This window comes from Mesoplodon mirus (genome assembly GCF_964341445.2).
Source record: "Mesoplodon mirus genome assembly, chromosome: 11".
Lineage (NCBI taxonomy): Eukaryota > Metazoa > Chordata > Mammalia > Artiodactyla > Ziphiidae > Mesoplodon > Mesoplodon mirus.
Genome location: NC_138987.1, coordinates 14,239,617 through 14,255,112, shown reverse-complemented (window position 1 = coordinate 14,255,112; position 15,496 = coordinate 14,239,617). Strand labels below are relative to the sequence as shown.

The following is a 15,496-nucleotide window of genomic DNA, read 5'->3' as shown; positions in this document are numbered from 1 at the left end:
TCCGCAACGGGAGAGGCTGCAACAGTGAGAGGCCCGCGTACCGCGATGAAGAGTGGCCCCCGCTCACCGCAACTGGAGAAAGCCCTCGCACAGAAACGAGGACCCAACTCAGCCATAAATAAACAAACAAATAAATAAATACATTTATTTTTTTAAAAAAACATCATCTCAGTTCAGTTGCTGCCCAGCTGCCCTTTCTAAAAAAAAAAAAGGTAGATGTAAACACAGCTGTCTCTCTATTTCTCTACTACCTAAACACATTCATATATATGTGGGGATACATCATATATATGTATGTGTATGTATATATGTATATATAAACACACACACACACATATATATAGTGTCCTACTAAAGCTAATTCAGCAATGTCATTTTTTTTTTAAGAAACTTCATTCTCCACTAATCTATCCATTTTCTGTTTAAGAGTCTGTGGAAGAACAAGCTGAGACCACTCAGTGGTCATTCCTACCTGTTCAGTGGCCTGAGCAGTGGAAGCCGCAGTCCAGTCCCCAGTGGTGGGCTGAGCGCTGTAGGGAACCGCTGGTTGGGCGCAAAGGGCGCCTGCAGACCCGTTTGCAGCCTCAGGTCGAGCAGCAGTAAATTCGGGAGCTGGAGCAGTCCATTCGCCCCGAACTTCCTCCTGGGTCACAGCCTCTCCAGCAGCGGCCTCCTCAGCGTCTCTGCAGAGTAGAAATCAGGCTGACTTCCCCCGGGGGCTCACGGGAGCTGGTGCCACGCATGCGCAGAACTTCCTGCGGGCCCCGCCCCGCAACCACTACCGCAGACCCAGCTCGGGAGCTCCCTTGTTTTTGCTGGGGATGGCGATATCCACACAGCGCCGAGGAGAGACTGTGACACAGTAATGGCAGGCAGGTTAACATAAAACACCTCCGAGATCAGCCTGGATCAATAATCACTGAAAGCCGTGGCTCTGGGAAGGCGGCCTGAATCTGGTTAGGGAAGTTTCCAGAAGAGAAGTGTCTGGCAATACGAGTGGCTCCTGGCAGCAGCAAACTTCAGCACAGCTCGCTGGCCAATATTCCTGGAGGATATGACACTGACATCAGCCCCGTTTCCAATGGCAAGAACTGCGCGAGCCGCCAGGGGAGGCTTCTCTCAGGTTCTCTTTAGGTGTATGAGGTAACGTCATCACTTTTCCTTTTGTAGATGTACTGTTCCAATTGGTAGTCGAGGTTGGTGTCACCTAAGTGGTTCCTGATCCAAGGAACTGGAGGAAATTCTCCTCCTTCATTTGCAGGACATCAAGGGCTCCGGACTTTGTGAACGTTTCCCTTTAACCTCTGAGGGGAACCCAGAACAATGCCTTATGGACCCCTCTCTGGGTAACGCAGAAAAGCAGGAATGTCATTTTTAATAAAAAAAATAAATAAAAGCATTATATTAGCAAATTAAATTGTGGTCAGTTTATATGCCGTGAAAATTTTGAAGAAAATGCATGACATTCTAGATCTGGAAGAATTCTCAGCTCTTTGCAGCTAAAGGTCACAGTTTGGAGCTGAATTGTGTCCCCTCAAAATTTATATGTTGAAGCCCTAACCCCCAATACCTAGAAAGTGACTTTATTTGGAAAGAGGGCCTGTAAAGAGGTGATTAAGTTAAAATGAGGCCAATAGGGTGGACCCTAATCTAATCTGACAGCTGTCCTTATAACAAAAAGAGATTTGAACACACAGAGATACCCAGGGCACAAATGCACAGAAGGACAACCATGTGAGGACACAGCAAGAGGGTAACAACCTGCAAGTTAAAGAGAGAGGCTTCAGAAGAAACCAACGCCACTGACACTGTGATCTTGGACTTTCAGCCTAGAACTGTGACAAAATACATTTCTGTTGTGTAAGCTACCCAGTCTGGGGTAGTTCATTATAGCAGCCTAGTAAACTAACATAGTCACTCAATCTACTACTTGAATGTATAAACAGAACTGGATATCTTTCAATATTTTTCTAAATATTCTATGAAGAATTTTCTACCCAAAAACTTTAAATAAATTTTGGGAAGCCTATCCTTTGTAAGGCCTCATGTTTCCCTAAATTTCCCTCCTACACTTGTGCCCCTGAGCACTCACGTTTAAGGTCCTCTGGCTTTGTGTGTTTGGGATCCTTTTATAAAACACAGTTCTGAGTATATCCAAAGCATGTTATTACTACAGTTCCCCAGGAAAAAACACAAATATTGTTTAAGATTAGAAGTTCTATTATGAAAGCAACCTATGTTTAAATAACCTTTTGGTTTTAATTGATGTTTTTTAAAAAATGAACAAAATGAAGTGTCAGGGTCAGAGCATTTGAGACTTAATAGCCATGAGAGACTTATGCACTCCTCGGTGTGATTATAAATGCATTGCCCTTTCTACACAAGGATGATGCTATGACCGTACAATCATTATTTAAGCATAAGCTGACAGGAGAAACAACAAAAACAAACACCTTTGTCTCATTTAAAAAGGGAAATATATATATTCATAGTTTTTAAAAAAAAATAGAAGTTGCAAGTACTTGTGTTTACTTATGTAAGTTTGTTGGTTTGTGTCTGTATATTTGTGTTAGCATATTAATTCAATAGATTAAACCATTTATGAACTCTGTGTCCTAGGATAAATTCCTATATCTAAAACAAAACAAAACAAACAAACAAAAAAAAACAGTCCCCTCATCTATAAAATGGGGCAAATAAAACTCTATCTCTAAAAGATTGAGGTGAGAGGATTAAATAAGAAAACATATGCAAAACTCTTGGCAAAGTGGCTAATACATAACAAGAGATCAATCAAAAGTTGGCAACTATAAGTTTTTATTACCATAAAGTTCAGATGCTGAATTTCTCAAAGACAGAGACCTCTGTTATCTTAGGGCCAGCATCATGCCCTAGAGAATAGGTTCCCTATGAGTACTGTAGTTTGAACTAAATTATTGTCTGTTGGGCTGAACCAAAATATATATTATATTACATTTACACGTCTTATACTTCTGTTACTTTATAAAAGTATTTTAATATTGCAAAGAAAAAATTTTTTATCAAATGTTAAGGCAGTTAACTGGGGAAAATAAACTATTTTAAGAAATCTAAGTTAGTTTGGGCTTGATTCTTATAAACCCAATGCTTTTAAACAATATGTAGTCATTAACCATGTATGATAAGAAGACTTCTGTTTCAAAGAAAATTTAATAATGTTGTTGGTATTCCAATTTGCTTTATTGATCAAAAATTTAATTTTTCCTTTGCTATTTAGAGTTGATTAATTTGATTTCTGATCTTAAAAACTTTAATCTTTTTTTTCTGAAAAAGGCAAAACATTTTGCTAATTTTCAACTTTCAAGGGTCTGCCATCAGTTCAAGGCTCAAAGCTGATAGTGGCACAAGTCCACTCAATTCAGCAAAAATGAGTTCTCTGTTCCTCTCTAAATGTTACAGAGAATTCATTACCTTTTTTACACTTAAAAAACTGAAACAATAAGCCAAGGATATCAACACATCGTGAACTCGTAAGAGGAAAGCCTATCTTAATTGCTGATTTCTTGCTCTTACAATTTACCCTAACAGAGGATTTCTGGAAAGGTATACCAGAACCGTAGGACAGTGAGACTGTTGGGTGATGGAAGGATCACAGGGACAGAATTCAGGAATCGAGATTCCAGCCCTGATCCTGCTAAACCACACCATTTCTGGTGAATATCACTAAATTTCTCTGGATCTCAGCCTTCTTTTCTGGAAAATAGGGAGTATGATGTGTGTATCCTTCTCCATGAGAATACGATTATGCTTTGAAGAATGGAGAACACAATTAAATATGGGAAATTTTTGTCTCATATGTTGTCTGCTATGGCATATATTTTTCTCTATGAAAATGAGTATTGAGTAAGCCAATGCCACCAATAGATCTTATGAGAATTTAACAATGTTCTCTGAACATTTACTGCATGCCAATTGTGTACAACTTATTGCCTGGCTACTATGAACTAGGGACTTGAAATGTATTACTGTCTAATCTTTAGAAGGCAACTACTAGGCAGTCATTTTTATTCTGATTTGACAGAGCAAAAACCATCAAGAGCATCAGTCCTGTATGTTTTGTCCACATGTGCAGGAAAAATGTTCTAGATGGGAGCCAGAAAGCATGACTATTCCCATCTTATAGATGGAGCTTCTGAGGCTCAGAGAGGTTGAGTTGCCCAAAGTCAAACAGAAGGTTAGTGACAGATAGAGGCTCCAACACTTCTGGGAGATGGGTACTGGGAGCTCCATTTAACCTATGGGGAAACTGAGGCTCAGAGAGGTTTAAGAATCTGCCCTAAATTTCCCAGGCAGAAAGTGCTGAAGCCAGGATTTAATCCCAGGTCTGTTGACTGAAAAGCCAATGTTCTTTTCACTACCATACAGTGTCAAAGGAAGCATGTTACATACACAAAATATACCTCCTCCTTTTATTTAATACACAGTTGTAAAATTAATCATTTTGCATTTTACAACTTCCTTGTTCACTTTTCCCTCCCTCATTGACTACAAAGCCTCTCTCTGCTCTTCTGCCTGATTTAGCTGGGCTCCAAAAGTCAAACCTGTTCTATTTTCTTTTCAGAGAGAAAGGTTTATATAGCATCATACTTTCTTTTTTTCTTGCCAGTTCTGCTTATGTTGCTGAGAGTTCAAGGACTATCTTCCTTAACAATGCCAGATCTTTGATGCATTAGATTTAGGAGAACAGCTTCAGCGTAAGGATGAATTGACAAAAACTCTTTATTGAAGTTCAAATAGGAAAACTTTGTACCACTGCAAATAATCAAGATTTTAGCCAACCCTCTTTGTTCACAACATCCTATGGTGTTGATATTCTTTAGTGAGCCTTCTCCCTAGGAAGCCTTCCTTCTTCAAATACCTTCTTTAGGTTCGCTCTCAGTGCTTTAATACCTTTACTACTTTATTTCTGCTCAGTGCAAACTTTTTGGTTTCTCTTTTCCTAGTTAGCACCATTGGAAACCAGATGAAAGGCAGCTTCTCACTTTGCACTGATAGTTGATCAAGATAAGCCGACAAACACAAAGGTTACAGAGATGATATTGTACAAGCTATATTAAGGTCGGGTAACCAGAAACCCAATAAGGTGGATTAGGGGAAAAATCAGCACAGATAATCTTAAGCTTCCAAAGTTTGCCCTGAAAAGACTCAGTGCTAGCCTATTTCCTTTGCTCTACATAAAAGAACATTTCTTTGCTTTTGGAGCTGTTCATTGTCATGAAATCAGTCATTTGAATCAAAATCCTTAAGGACATTTTCCACGCTGAGAGTCCTGCTTTGAAAAGTGTCTAATTATCTTATAGCCCTGATAGCTACCCAGCATGCCCTAGACTTGACAAATTATTTTCTATCATTGGACCCCATGAGAAAACTCTGCAATGTAAATACTGTACTATCAGAAATATTTAACTCACTTCTTAGCCCATAAATTCTTCTATTAATAAGAAAAAATCATTAAGGGATGCAGTAAAATGTCATGGTTAGAAGGATGGGCTTTTAGAGTCATTCAGGTACAGGTTAAATCCAAGATTGGGCACTTTCCATCTGTGTGACCTTGAGTAGTCACTTAACTACCCTGTGGCTACAGTTTTCGCATCTGTAAAACAGGTAACTGTGCCCACCTCATAGGTGGATTTGATCATCTTGCTTCTCTTTCTCTAGATAATGACAATGATTAGCATCACCCTATGCACAGATGGTTTACCAAAACCAAACAAAAAATACGGTTTTGCTAGGAGTATTTTGAGGATTATTGTATAGATTACTATAAAGGTTAAATAATATTTGCAAAGTGCTTATCACTTGGGAAGTGTTCCATAAACAATTATGAACAGACCTCAAGCCAATTCAATATGCAAAAGTCTTAGGTTCTTTATGGTAGATTATGTGGCCACCAGATCATTTTTGAAAGCAAATCACAGACCCATTTCTGCAACACATATAGACCAATATATTGACAAATAGACCTGAATCAGGTGACACAAAATATTCTTTATAGCTTGATAGAGTACCAGCTCTTGACACAGTTAAGTGTTCCATTAGCATCTTACCTGAAATATTTTCTCAAAACGAACACATCACTAGAAATCCTCTCACACCAATGGCTGGAACCAGTCTGTTTAGGGCTCAGGTCTTAAAAGCATTATTTCTACTGCTAAAAGCTTCAGGCCTCCTTGAATTATTATACCCTGTTCATGACTGCTTCTAGAACAATTTTAGCCAGTACAGGTATCCTGAAGAGCTTTAATTTTTGCCGATGAGATGGTCTTCTTACATTAATGATGCTGGTCAATAAGGCACAATTTTCACCTCTGAAAAATTATTTGCCATATAGTATGCTGTTTATGAATAATAGCGAACATTCTTATTTCTAACTTATTTCCAAAATCTATGCTGAAATAAGCTAAATTTTTATAGCATAGATATGAATAATAGAAGTGCTTGCATTAGTAACCTCTAGAGCATGGAACTTCTAGTTTGAAAGCTAGCTGGACAGCCCTGGACTGAAATTCTTGAATAGAATGTTTCCAGCACCTGGGATGTACCCTCAGTCAAATAACACACGCACAACACCACACTGCATATTTTAAGCAATAATCAATCCAATTTAAGCATGCGTTCTTTATCAATGAGAAACAAAACATATATTTAAACATCAATGATTATGACAATCATCAGCTCACCTTATTTTCAATCCACTGTCTCACCTCGGGTATAGTCTTCAGAATAAGAAACCTGGTAACGGGGATTTGCCATGGGAGCCTCCACAGTATGGAATGACAGATTTGAAAGGAAAACAAATTTTTTTAAAGGAAGGTGGGTGAGGGTGGCCAGTGTATGTGGCTAAGATGACAATGTCTAGGGCTAGGGCTTACTCGCCATTCTAAGCTTGGATCTCAATTCTGAAAGCCACTCTTCCTTCAAGGCCTCTTTAGACTAGGTTGAAAACTGGTCAAGATCCCCATAACCTCTGAAGATAGGGTCATTGCAAATAGTTTCTAGCTGAGGTAAAACATAGACAATAAGGTACATTGTTAACAAATGTCTTTCATACAAACTTGATAAGTGGTCTAATGACGCTGGAGGGAGACATGAAAAATCTGCTACTTGTCCAAGCAAGTTGAATATCCACTAAAAAAAAAAAAAAGTATCCACAATGCTTATTTCAGACTTTGGAACCCACAATGGTAAAGTTTATCTGTTCCCTAGCTGCCTTAAATGTCAAATTCTTTTCACCCACCACCTTGCAGAAGAAGAAAGAAAGAAGAAGTTTCCAAATACATGACAGCTTCTCTGTTATTGCCTGTTTATAATTTTTAAAGGAAGAGATAACTAGGGGAGTCATATTATATCATTAGAGCTTTACAAAGTACTAGTGCACTTGTCTATGTCTCTATATTCTTTATTAACTGTGCCATTCAAGAGTTGTATAGAACAAACTTGTCAATTAGGAAATAAACCATACTCTAGAAACTTCTCATTTAAATGATTCATTAGAGAACACATTTCAAAAAAGTACAATGTACAAAAGAACACTGCCACAGTTGAAGTCACAAATCTCTTTTAAAATCAGATAAGTGGAGAGGATAACATCACTGACAAAAACATCAACCTAAATTAATTTATCTAATACACATAAAAGTTATGAGACATATATGAAAGTCTTAATGTCCAGGAAAATTATGCAAAAACATAGAGTTAAATAATATATTTTTAAATGTCATGGAGAAGAGGGACCTGTAGTAAAATATATAAAAGTTGTAACAGTTCATGGTATTTGATTGTCTAATATATATATATACTCAACATTCTCCTATATTCTGGGAATATAGACTATAGAAAAGCATATTCCCAGAATATACATATTATTTAGAAAATCATTTCTACCTTTTTCTCTTCTCTAGAAATTCTCCTCTAAATAACCTTAAAATCACTGTCTTATTAATAATCACTCTTTACTATAAACAAGGGTAGAATATTTACTCTTTGATCATGATTCCTCGGAAGTAGTGTTTCCAGACTAGCCAGAAAGTGTTTCATTAGTCAATTCTGGAGAAAAGTGTTGTACTCCTTGTTCAAATAAGCCTGTCTGTAGCATCAATTCTTCATATGTAGATTAACTGTGTAAACCACATTTTATCAAAATTTTCTTCTAGTTTTAAAAGCTACGTGTTTGTGAAATAACTCAATTTCCAAAATCTTTAAGGATTAGAAAAAGACATAAACAGAAACATTTATATAAGTTAAATGAAATAATTATACTTATTAAAAAATAAATTTGGAGTCAAAAAATACTTGTTAAACTTTTAGTAGCAAAAAAATAACATGAAGACATAGTGAACGTTTACCAAGCCCCCATATGCATATTCTCTCCCTAGAATGTTCCCATCAAATTTCCACAGCTCATTTTATTCTTTCACTCAGCACATTTTGAGAAGTATCCTTCTCTCCTTCACTGAATGAGGGCTCATGGATTACAAAATAATTTTCCCATTCATTGTAAGCCTAATGAAGTTTGTAAGGAATGAGCAACCACTCTGCTTCAAAGAGGAAGTGTTATTTGAACCAGGATTTGAATGATGAAAAGGAGATTTCAGGCAGAAAATAGAGAGGAAGCTACTACTCCGTGCTAAAAGAACAATGTGAACACAGGAACAAAGGTGTCAAAGAGAAAATGTTGAGAAGTCCAATATGGCTAGTTGGAAGGAAGTGGCTAGTGCAGTTGATGAGTCTAGGGAGCTACAAATGTTGTGGCCAAATTGTGGGGAGCTTCGGATTTTATTCTCTAGGTATGGAGAATCAGAATACATTTATAGACAGTGAGGTGCTGTGCCTAGATTTTTATAGATGCTACAGTAATGTTGGCAGTGATGATGAAGTGGATGGGAAGAAGATATTTGGTGAAGTGGACGGGACAGGATGACATTTGGTGAATATACTGCAATAGTTTAAATGAGATTCATCAGCTCTGAAGTGAGGCAGTGATAACAGAAATGAATGATACATTTTAGAGGAGATTATTGGAAGTAATTTAAAATTATTTGTTATAATTACTGGAAGTATTAAAATTTTGTCAAATGAATTAATTAATGAATAAATAATGAGTTATTTCTGCAAAGTTGAATTAATAGTTTTAAGTGTACCAGGAAATTCTTTCTCTAAGATCCATTGGATTCCTTTTTACTCAGGTTTCTACTGGAATGTTTAAATAAGTTTATTCCTTTAGAATTTCTTGATAATCTCACTTTTTCAGTAGGTCATGATGTCTAATAACTTCTAGATTATTTGATATCCATGGAGGATAATGATCTTTGTATATTATAATTATCTTCAGGAAACACTCCTTTCTTTTTGTCAACCAAATTCCTTTTGATACGTGATCAATATTTATTAACAACACTAAATTGAACATTCTGAGTTAATATTGTAAACATCTCTAGATTTCATAAAAGAGTTAAAAATATCTCTGATTTGATATCATACAGGCTCAACTTTTTTTCAGGAATGTAATTATTTGCTGTTGTTTTTAAATTGGACCTGTGATTAATTTTTAAGCACAGTGTAAAGGGAAAAGAAGGCTGACTATCAATAATTTAAGTATTTACTATCCTTGGCAATATTTTCTAATCTTTATTCTATAATCAAAGAAAAACTAAACAAATGAGTTTGCTGGTATTCCCTGAATATAAGAAATTTGGGGTTTTTCAAAGAATAGTCTGTGAACGGATATCTTTCATCATTTTTAAGGCTGGTCAAACCAGACACCAACAGGATAAAGGAAGCTTCACATTTTTGTAGCTTGTGGCAACTCCATAGGAAGGAGGTAATCTTTCCAATTGACTTTAGCAGGAAAATACCTCAGTGGATTCTGATTAGCCCACCTCAGGTGATATACCCATACCTCACCAATCAGGGAATTGGCCAGACCTGGATCCTAGACCCATCCTTACAGTGAAGGGGGAAGAGGAGGCAAAGCCTTGTGAATGACAATCCCTTCTGAGAGACATGGGATCATCTTGTGTGATTTCTACAAAAGAAAGTGGGATGCTAGTAGCAGAGGAAGAAGAATAGGAGATGTGTAGAGCAGATAAAAAATCCTAACCGTTGTCCACATGCCTGGATTATATCATGCCTTTTCCACTTACCAACCGAGGGATCTTGAATAAATTATTTAACCTTATTGGTCCTTAGTTTCCTTATTTATCAAACAGAAAAATTATCTCCCTTACATGATTGTCGTGAGAAATTGTTGACGGTGTATAAGCTCTGGGCCTTATCCAATTCCTGCCTCCTGCCTGGCATCAGTAAACTAATTCGAAAAGTATTTAAGAGATTCACTGTGTTCTGCTTACTGTACTAAACACTGATGATAAACTAATGAGTGAGGACAGTCATAGTCAGTGACTTTAATCAAATAATCACACAAACAAATGTTTCATAAATGCTACGAAAGAGGGAATTCATACTTGAGTTTATAATAAGAGGGGAGTTGATCAAATCAGAGGTTAGGGAAAACCTGCCTGAGGAAGAGAATATAGGGAATATTGAGTTGAGATCTAAAGAATAAGAAAATATTTACTGGGTAAAGAGGAGATTTGAGCAAAGTGGTCTCTGCAGAAGCAGAAGGAAGAGTATAACCAAAAGCTCTGAAATGGGAGGGAACTCTGAGGAACAGAAAAGGTTTCTTGCCTCTGGAGCAGGGAGCACAGCACAAATTGACTTCGGAGAGGCAGGGAGGGGCCAGACCCGGGAAGCCTGAAATTCTTTGCTTTTCTTTATTCCAAGAACAGTGGCAAGCAACCAGAGTTCTCAGCAGAGGAAGTTTTGTGATCAAAGAGTGATGTGTCTAACAGAGGGCAGCCAGAATGGGTGAACAAACAGATGTTTCACATGCACAAGACTTACTAGATTTACTTACTAAATTAAACCTATCTCTTAACATAAACAACAACAAATGTTAAGGCTCAAAAGAGAAAAATCTTTCCAACAATTAGATTAATCAAAAACAGCATGGTGGGCCAACTAGCACTGAAAGTATGCAAGTAAAGACTAGATAATCATGGATAGACTTTCTTCCCAACGTATCAAATGTTGAACTCCCTGCACCCTATAACAGCAGCCTACTTTTCTACGAGAAAAAATTCCTGATGCTTCCTATCCATTTGGGGCATAGCCCTACCTCTTGTTCACTTTCAAGTAGCTCCTGGTTTTCTTCTGCTAAGGGACTAGATGCTGGCCTTTGTCTCCTCTCAAAAGCCTACACCGAAGAAAGATCTTTGTCTTTCTGACCCACTTCTGACCTCCTGATGAGGTTGCCCACAGTCTTTGATTTGCATGCTAGCTCTTCTAACCTCTTTGGTATCTGCTTTCATATTCTCTTCATTTTGATTTCAAGTATCATGATTATACAGCATAACTGTAGCGCATCAGTATGAAGGACACAACAGATACAGAGTTATGGATGAGAAAGTCAGTGATGGTATTAGTGTAGCTAGAAAGCCATTGAGCTGTGGAGGTGGGAGGAGGAGAAACAACTGAGAGGGAGAAGAAGGGAAGGAGGGAGGGAGGGAAGCAAAGAGAGCGAGTCACTCTAGATTAGTATATTGAGTCCTGAGATGAATTATCCAGTTGATTGAAAAGAAATTGGGTTGAATTTCTGCTAGGTCTACTCCCCGGTTTCTTTAAACCTGTTCTAACCTATTAGGCTATTCCTTCTTATTGGTTTTATAAAATTAGTACAGTTAGATTGATGTTTGCCAAGCTTCAGTCATTCTACCAATGTCATGATTTTTGTCGATATACACCTTCCTTTACTACCAGTTATATTTATTTAATGTTATACATTAAACTGCTTTTAAATTGACCCTTCAAATTTCTTCTTTCTAAGCAATGATCAACTTGGAATCATCTGTTTGATATATGTGTGTTATACATGTATATATTATATACATTTTAAAAATACACATTTTAATTTATACTCATTTGGTAAAATAAACAAAGATGTTCATCAGTGCAGCACCTACAGTCACCTGGGGAGCCTTTGCAGTTATTCATGCCACGCTGCTAAACCCCTGATTGGTGGCAAGGTCATAGAGCCTGCAACAGAGCCTGAAATAGAATCAACCTTTCTCAAACTCCTTTCCCTTTCCATTAGACCATAATGATACATTTCAGGAGTGTAACTCCTTTGTGCATAATATATATGCAACTCTTTGGAAGATTCTGGCAGACCAAAATTGTTCCTTAAGGCTGGCTGTGTTAAGATTGGGATTGGCAGAGAGGAGTCATTAGTTATATGATTTTCCTATACCGCCGCATTTGCTTCTGTTTTCGGACTTCTTTTCACTTCTGCTTAAAATGGTTTGTAGCACTGTTTTGATTGAAAGTAAAAGTAATTATTTAATACTGTGAACTTTCGGGTTTTTCAAACATTTATTTTCGTAACCATGGAGGGGGAGGTAGTCTCCTAGTCAGAGCTCTGTAGCCACTTGGAGTGAAGCACTTGATGGAGGATGCATAGTGACATAACAAGCCCACATTTCCACTCCATGTTCTCCCTGAATTTGTTCGCTATTGAGTGTGGTGGAGAGAATAATGCACACCTGCCACGCCCAAAGATGTCAATATCCTAATCCCCAGAACCTGTCAATAGGCTATGCTTAGTAGCAGAGGGGAATTAAGATTGCAGATGGCATTAATGATGCTAATCAGCTGATTTAGGGAGTATAGCCTGGATTATCCAGGTGAGCCCAAGGTAATCACAAGGTCCTTAGAAGTGGAAGGAGGCAGAAAGGAAGGGCTGAGTGGGTGATGTGAGGACTCAACTCACAACTGACTTTGAAGAGGAAGGAGGCTATGAGCCAAAAAATCTGGATAGCTTCTAGAAGCCTGGAAAGGCAAGAAAAGGAACTCTCTAGAGCTTCTATAGGGAACACAGCCCTGCCAACATTTAGCCCAGGGAGATCCATTTTGGACTTCTCACCTGCAAACTGTAAGATAATGAATTTGTGTTGTTTAAAGCGATTAAGTTTTGGTTATTTGTTACAGCGGTGATAGAAAATTAACACAGTGAGCTTCAAATTTTACCTAGTTTCTTGTTTCTCATGGTTATAGGTTTGGCATATTCTTTTTTAAAAAAGGCACACTGAACTAATTAAGGCAAATTTGGAATCCTACTCTCTTATTAAAATACCTAATTCCTAAATTTACACATTATCCTTACTTCATAGACTATTGATGTTAATGTCTAGTAAATATTTTCTTTTAAAAAATTAATAAAATGCTTTTTAGTGTTCTCCAGTTATAAGAACAAATATAAGAGGGTTTTGGAGCCCGCCTGCGGCAATGAAGACACAGCGCAGACTAAAAAAAAAGCGGGGGGGTGGGAGGGCAGGGGGCGGGGTTTGGAGAGTTAATATTTGTTTTAAGTATTTTTTAAAAGCTCTATAGGGGACTTCCCTGGTGGCGCAGTGGCTAAGAATCCGCCTGCCAACGCAGGGGACACGTGTTTGATCTCTGGTCCGGGAAGATCTCACATGGCTCGCTGAGCCTGCGCTCTAGAGCCCTCGAGGCACAACGATTGAAGCCCCGCGGGCCTGGAGCCCATGCTGCGCAACAAGAGAAGCCACCGCAATGTGAAGCCCGAGCACCGCAACTAAGGGTAGCCCCCAGATCCGGCAAGTAGAGAAAGCCCACACGCAGCAGCAAAGACTCAACGAAGCCCCAGACAAAGAAACAAACAAAAAGCTGTATAGCCAGGGCTCTGGATTCAAGTTAAGTTCTGCCATCTCCTAGCTGTGGTTTGGGAAAATTGACCTAAGACTGTTGCATCAACTATAAACTGGGAATAAAAATGACAGGACCTATCCAATAGATTTATGGAAAAGATTTGATGAGATAATCTCTGGAAAGTACGTAGCACGGCGCCTGGTATGTAATCAAGCGCATCGTGTAATGGTTTTATCTACTATTATTGTTGTTGCATTATCTTTCCGACTCCAAAACCTTCTCCAGCAAAAATGTACAGTTTTCAGAACTCTGGCTGGGTTGGTGATCTCCACGTTTAATAACCTATCGCTTCTCTTTCGATCTTAATTTCTAAAGAAGCAGCAGTAAACGACTCTGGAAACAGCATCTCCCTTAGCAGTATTCAATCCTGAGTCAACAGTGATTTCAATGAGTATTCATTCACTAAAGTAATTGTTTAAAAAAAACAAGGGTAAGACAATGGCCTGAGTATATAGATCCTAATTAAGCTTTAAAAACATTTCCATAAAGCAGGACGGGGCGAATTGTTTGCTAGGCCCCCAGTGACCTCTCCCGCACCGCCCCTACAGAAAAGAGGGAGCTCCGGGCCCTCGCCAGCGCGCGAGGTACTTCTTCCGTCCCCCGGCGGTGCCAGGTGAGCCCCGGCGGGGCTGAGAGGCCCAGCAGGGATTCTCCACTACCCGCGTGCAGCGCGAGCGGCGGCTGCATGGTGTCCGGCTTCACCCCCGGCACCCCCGCGCCCTGGTGGCCGCCCGGCCGTGTGCACACGGGCCCCCCGGCGAGGGGACGCGCTTGGCTTGATTTGTCCAACTCTGGTGTATTCGCGGGGCTCCGGCCGCCCTCCCGGGTCTCCCTCCCGTGCCCCAGCCCAGTCTTGCTTCCCCGGAGCTCCGGAAGGGAAGGAGGCGTGTCCGGAGTAGGCGGGAGGGAGCTGTATAAAAGTGCTGGCGGCTCCCCAGCCCGGGCTTCACTCGCCGCCTCTCGCCGGGACTGGGAACGCTGCGCGAAGCACGGGCAGTGGAGAGGGCGCTGCGCTCGGGCTACCCAATGCGTGGACTATCTGCAACCGCTGCTCATGCAATATGCTGGAGCTCCAGAACAGCTAAACGGAGTTGCCACACCGCTGCCTGGGCTGGATCACAGCGCTGCCTTTCCTTATGAAGAAGACACAAGTGAGTAGGGCGCGCCCGGGAGCTCGCCGGCTCTCCAAGAAAATCGCGCCTGGAGGCCGGCGCGTCCCGGCCCCAAGTGCCGGGGCGTTCGGGGCTGTGCCTGCCGGAAGAGCCTGGAGGGCGCTGGGGAGGCGGGCGTGGCGTGCGAGCCCCAGCCGCCCGGCCCGGGTGAGCCTGGGAGAGGAGTGGGAGTGATGAGAGGGAGCCCGTGTCAAGTTTGGAGCTGCAGCCCTTAAGTTGGGAGCTGTCAGTCGGGAGCCGCAGTTCCTGTAAGATGGAAGGATCTGTTCTTTGGCCGGAGAGTTTAAGTGATTACTGAAAGGCATGTCTTTGCACCGGAGACATTTTCCCGTGGATTTCGGGGACATTACAACAGCTCCCCACGCGCCACGCTCGCTCGCGCACCCAGATTTTTGTGCAGCCCCTGGGTGGGTACCTGGCTCGTGCGGACGCGGGTGCAGCCGCTGGAACTTAGCCAACCCAGAGTTCCTTAGTGGCCGCGTTCGGCTGGGCGGAGAACC

General features: G+C 40.2%; 1 protein-coding gene and 1 pseudogene across 4 annotated transcripts in view; one reads left to right on the top strand and one right to left on the bottom strand.

Annotated features, from left to right (window-relative positions):
- Positions 1-382: 382 nt before the first annotated feature.
- LOC309812486 (small ribosomal subunit protein uS2-like) lies at positions 383-14,511 on the bottom strand (annotated as a pseudogene). Its single transcript has 2 exons — positions 14,371-14,511; positions 383-1,279 (listed from the first exon to the last, which is right to left on the bottom strand). The product of its transcript is annotated as a small ribosomal subunit protein uS2-like (transcript).
- A 250-nt stretch (positions 14,512-14,761) lies between these two features.
- KITLG (KIT ligand) overlaps positions 14,762-15,496 on the top strand; it is a 107,649-nt gene continuing 106,914 nt past the window's right edge. For all 3 annotated transcript variants that reach the window (XR_014295396.1, XR_014295397.1, XM_082636876.1), the window contains exon 1: positions 14,762-14,975. Coding sequence is in view for 1 of the 3 variants with exons in the window: in XM_082636876.1 (XP_082493002.1) it covers positions 14,961-14,975 (15 nt within the window). In the remaining 2 variants the exon portion in view is untranslated. The remainder of the gene's footprint in view (positions 14,976-15,496) is intronic.